At 38.8% G+C, this 5,760-nt stretch overlaps 1 protein-coding gene across 2 annotated transcripts in view; it reads left to right on the top strand.

Moving 5' to 3' along the window:
- Positions 1–2,382, top strand: part of mgat5b (alpha-1,6-mannosylglycoprotein 6-beta-N-acetylglucosaminyltransferase B) — a 70,660-nt gene extending 68,278 nt beyond the window's left edge. For both annotated transcript variants that reach the window (XM_008305604.1, XM_008305595.1), the window contains 2 exons: positions 847–1,118; positions 2,184–2,382. In XM_008305604.1, the coding sequence (XP_008303826.1) occupies positions 847–1,118; positions 2,184–2,382 (471 nt within the window). The remainder of the gene's footprint in view (positions 1–846; positions 1,119–2,183) is intronic.
- Positions 2,383–5,760: the final 3,378 nt, after the last annotated feature.

Genomic DNA, 5,760 nt, shown 5'->3' with positions numbered 1-5,760 from the left:
AAATCTTTAATTAAGTCAAATCCTGCCTTTCCTTGCTGCAGGTGAATACAATAAGATAAATCTGTCATTTGATTGGATCGACATGCTTTTTCAAAGGTAAACCAGCTATGATAAATGAAAAACAAACAGCTGTTAGCAAGCTTCAACTGACACAATGTGCTGTTTTCTCTGGTGTCGGATTTGTTCAATTTGCACTTGTGTGACTAATTTATAACCGCTTCATGTGTTGGATTAAACAGTGGTTAAAAAGGTCATCTCGGAGCGGTTCGGTGCCAGCAGCCGTGAATCCGTTCACAAAACTGGAAGTAGGTGCTTACAATTTAAGTGCAAAGAACACGTGTGCTCTTCTTATTCGACTCTTAACCTGGTTCCCTGTTCATACTTTCTTATTTTCGTAATGAGTTTTGTGTCTGTGTGTCTGTGTGTGATCAAGGATGTCTGTATTTAGGAGGGGAGGTGCAGCAGAGATGGAGAGATTGGAAGCCTGGTTATTGCCTGCGGGCACTAGGAGCCTGTTTAATAAACGGGTCTGGAGGCCAGGGGGACATGTCAGAGAAATGTTATTACCTGGGTTTTATGAATAGCCCCAGCTGGAGGGGGATCTAATCAGAGCGCTCACCAGAGCCTAATTCTGCCTCCGACTCTCATTTGTTATTGGGAGGCATAACTGCATCCATATCATTTCTTGGAAGGTTGACGAGGACTAGTCGGCTCTGATAAGCGCCTTTGTGTTTTAACAGTTATTTCAGTAGGATCGCCTCAGATCCGAATGTATAATTCTCACTGCTCTGTGTTTATTTTATCAGACAGGGACTAAAATGTTCCATTCTACCTTTGCACCTGCAGGATTTTTGCTCTCCCGAGGCTCCGTTTCCTCCAGTGAACTCGTCTCGGACTTGGCCGGGCAGCCCTCCCAGTCCTTTCATGCTCCTGCCTAATTCCAGAATCCTGACCTGGGCCTCCAACGCCAGCTCCTTTTCATTCTGGCCTCCGCTCAGTGCGCTGCGGCTTCTGGCTTCGCTGGAGGGTCAGTCGTGTGTAAAGGCCTGCCAGAGCGCGGGACTAATCTGCGAACCAGCCTTGTACCGTTTCATCAACATTAAGGAGGCCTTCAGCGCGTAAGATGTTTTTTTTTTCGTTTGGAAAATTTGCTAAATGGCCATCAAATTCCTCTCTTCATTTGCTCCTAATGACACACAGCAAAGGAAAAGTAATACTGGATTATAGCAACACAGTCATTCTAGATTTGAATGTCTTAATGTAACAGAATCAGTATTTGTCTGTATGCAGAACCAGAACAACTGAGGAACTAAACCAAAACGCTTTTTTATGATAAAATTAAAAGTTAGTTTAAAAAAAAAAAAAAAAACATTTTTGAATCATTTCCTCTTAATGACACATAGAAACAGATCCAAACTCCTGGATTTTGACAAATTAAACATGTTAGATTTGAATTTCTTAATATAATAGAATCAGCATTTGTTCATATGTAGAACCAGAACGACTGAAAAAAAAAAAAGACAAAACACACTTTTTTAAATGTTAAAATGAAAAGTTAATTTAAAAAAAACAAAAAAACTCTTTGAATCATTTGCTCCTAATGACACATAAAAAAAGATCCTGGATTTTACCAAAACAGTCATGCTCGATATGAATTTCTTAGTGTAACAGAATCTGCATTTGTTCATAAGTAGAACCAGAATGACTGAAAAAAAACACAACCAAACAGTTTTTTTTATAGCAAAACAAAAGGTTTTTAAACAATCTTTTGAATCATCGTGCCATCTTTGATGTTTAAATGAAAGTCAATTCTTGATCTTTAACAACAAAAGGAAAACTCTGTGGATCTTACTGGTTATTTTGTGAAATGTAATGTTTTGTCTAAATCGTCTTAAAAATTCATCTCATCGATGGAGCTTATCCCGCAAACAATACATTCTGACTGTAACGTTCCCTCCACACAGTGTCACGCCTTATTTGCATTTGTAGTTTCAAAATTATGCAGCAGTACAAAGTCCAAAAGAAGACACTGACTCACCCTTTCCTGTGTTACACTCCTCTTCACCCCTAGAGGTTCTCAAGGCAGCGCTGGGGCATTAATATTGAATATATAAGTCGAATGAGCTTGCATACCTCCTGGCATTCCTGCTACCATGAACTGACTTCATCCTCTTCATCCCTAGACTGGATTTCCAGTGTGAAGGAGTGGAGTCAGAGATGAACCACCTCTTCCCCGCCTTCTCAGCAGAACACGCTGAATGTGGCCTGCAGCAGGACCCGCTGCTGTACAGCTGCGCTGGCTCCAGTCCCCGATACCAGCGCCTTTGCCCCTGCAGGGACTATCGCAAAGGCCAGGTGGCACTGTGCAGGGACTGCCTATGACCAGAGGGGCACCTGGATAACAGCGGCTCTTTTTTGTAAGATCCAGGGCGCCCCAGGAGACTCTGTGGTAAAGAAGCTGTAATGCATAAGCAGTGACTGTACTCGCTTACCTCTGACCCAGGACTGGCTGCCAAAGTAGGTAAGGTGTTCATAACCTCTCAGGGAACTGCATGATTGTACTTTGAATCCGGTGGGTTTTAGGCCTCAGTTTACAGGTTTACACGACTTGCATCGTGTCTTTGTGGAAGTCACGATGTTGTTCGATGGAGCAGTTAGATTAGTCACAAGCAATCAAAAGGAAAGCTTTGATTTAAAAAAAAATAAAAATAAAATGTTGCAAATGCTTGAATTTCACAAGTGTGTTTACTCGGTGTCGTGTGAATACTTACAGTATCATAGTGGAGTTTGGATATTTGTACTAGATGCACCCAAAGCCATTTACACCATGTTGAGATGTACTATTTTACATGTCCTGTGTTGAATATATTTGTACATAAGTGTTATTTAATAAAATACAGGGGGAAAAAAATATTATGCAATTGTTCATCATTTTGGGTGGATTTGTTTTCTAATTCATTGCATTAAAAGGTGCTCAATTAAAGTTGAAGACAACAATCTTTTTGTTTTTAACAAAGCCAAATGTGGTGGAATATCCTAATTATGTCTCTGAGTGTGATTTGTGTGTCTGCTGGCACAGACTCGTTAGGTTATAAAGCAGTGTTTGGATACAGGATGATGGTGATTCCTGCGTCAGTGTTTGGATTATTCTCTCCCTTTATCCCTTATGCAGTTATTTATTTTCTATGACACCGTATTCCTCAGCACCCCTTTTACTCCAGGTCTTATAAAAACCTAGATTGTCTCTTCTAGATAAAGATATACTGTCATAAAAAAGCCAAACCAATTGTGGAAAATGATGGAGGCAAACATCAACCTTCTGTAGGAGCTGCGGTGACTGATTTATAGTAGCAGGAGATAAAATCACAGCTGTCGCAACTTGCCAAACTACAATATTATGTTGGCGTATCACTCATGAATGAGCTGTCATATTATTGTTGGCGGCGTTTACAAAATGTCCTCAAGTTTTTTCAAGTGAAACAACACTGACATGCACACATTTTTGTTAGTTTGGTTGCTGTAATTGTCCATTTTGTGTCCAATACAGATCCTCTGAAAAATGTGATGTCTGTGAAAGTGAAAAGGGGACAAAATTCTCGAAATAAAAATCGTGCGATTCGCTTGCAGATATTGACGCTTCAGCAGACTAAGTTGAACAAATGTGGAGAACAGTGTAGATATGTTTTGTACGATATTCTCTCCCGTGTTTTTCCACAGACAGTAGCGTAGATCCGGCAGAAGGACGGTAACACAAAGAGGCAATTTCATTCTGGAAAGACTTTGCAAAGACGCCTGTTTTATTTGTCTGATTCTGGATGCTGTAACCTCACATTAGCCTCCTGTGACCTTTTGGAATGGATTGTAGCTGAGAACAGCATTGTGTTTATTGTCCTCCGTTTCTTACAGTAGAATTGAATTAGGAAATGTCTCCATGGCCGGAATGAACAGGATGAACAGTGACCAAAAACTTTTTTTTCGGTGTGAGCATTGCATTAAGGTAAGAAATGTGAAAAAACTAAGTCAGTGACAAAAAGATGGATATATCCCACAACCTAAGAGAAACCGCAGCATTTCAAAGACTATAGATTTAACACCGTAAAGTAGAATAAAACTAATTTCACACCTCACAGCATGATGTCACATTAACAAACGTGAAGACAGCGAGTCGAGTTTTCTTCCAACACTTTAACCAGCTTTAGGGGTGAAAAAAAAAAGAGCTATATTGTGAGATAATGTTGGAAACTATTGTTGTAGAAGCTCTAAAAAGTCTGCTGTTTTCCCCCTCGAGTTTAAGTCCACCAATTTAGCATTATTGAGCAGCATAAAAACATTCAGTAAATGTTTATAACACACTATAAGGTAGCTTATGCTTATCATTTCTGCATTTTACTCATGTATTCATCAACAAGCAGAGCTCCTCTCTGTAGGCTGGAGTATAAACAGGTGAAATGAAGGTAATATGTGTTCATAAGACTAATTATTTAGGGTGAAATTATAGAATTATTGATACTATCATGAGAAGTTGCCCTCTATAATAATATTTCTGTAATGCTAAATACATCGTGAGACCTGATCTACCATGCAACACAATGTCTGTGCAGCTGAGGAAGAAAATGATTCATTTATTTATTGTAATGTGTATGTTTTATCATTTTTTTCACAGTTTCATTAATGTGTCAACACAGTTAATTAGCTCTCTGATTTGCTTTTCCTTTGCTTTCCCCCATATGAGTTTCTTCTTTTTTCACTGCAAGTTGGTTTACTTCCATTCATTTAACTCTTATTCATTTGATAAACACCACAATGAGAAGTCATGAAGTAGGGACTCTGGTAAAAATCCATTTTCATCCATATTTAGTATCTATAGTGTATTATAAGAGAAGGTGATGTTGTATATTGCCTCATTGGTATTTGGTGCCACCTTTATTAGCTGTCACTGGTGACAAATACTAAACATTAATAAACATTTTAAAATGTCATTACAGTATCATGATAATCATTGTGTTGTATCATCAAATTAAAACTTACTCGTCCCACATTAGGTTTCACCATTAACATGTCAGTGCTTTTCATTTCCTGTTGCATAATATGCAAAACCAGTATATACTTAGACCTCAGATGTAGTGTTTTCTTTTGTCCTCACAGTTATATTTTATGAATAAAAACACGTCCTTTTATTCCATCCTCCCCCCCTTTTTTATTTCCATTGGTTGTGTTTATTTGGGTTTCTTGAAACTCCTAAGAGAAACCGAATATTCCAGGCTGTTTTAAATCACCTTTACAGATGGACATTATAATAGGCAGAGAATGGCTGCAATGTCACTAAAGTCATTATCATGTGAGCTGCTGCTCCACTGAAGCCGAAACCCTCCGCTAAGATAAGAGGATTTTAATGAGACATCCTCAGAAGACAGAGCTGGAATTTGCCAGTTTTCATTTAATGACAGTGCTGGTGTCTCTTTGACTGATAGTAAGAACCATTCCACAATATGCCCATTTCTTCTCTCCAATTTATAATCGCTAAACTAATGTTGAACTTTCTCAACGTTTCTCACACTGCATGTGTGTGGCAGCAACAGTCACGGGGGGCTTTGAATCTTCGAAGGCTTTTATGCTGAGAATTCAGGTATTGAACAAAAACCTCTTAGACTTGGCGTTAAAAGAATATAAATACACCACTTCAGACTTTTTTTTTTTGAAAAGGTATTTCTTCACGGCTAAACCCACAAAGCATCCTCCACATTTAAGTACTTTTCCTTT

Source organism: Stegastes partitus, unplaced genomic scaffold, assembly GCF_000690725.1.
Source record: "Stegastes partitus isolate 25-593 unplaced genomic scaffold, Stegastes_partitus-1.0.2 Scaffold43, whole genome shotgun sequence".
NCBI classification, from domain to species: domain Eukaryota; kingdom Metazoa; phylum Chordata; class Actinopteri; family Pomacentridae; genus Stegastes; species Stegastes partitus.
Note: the sequence above shows the minus strand (reverse complement) of the source record. Positions and strands in the feature narration are given on the sequence as shown.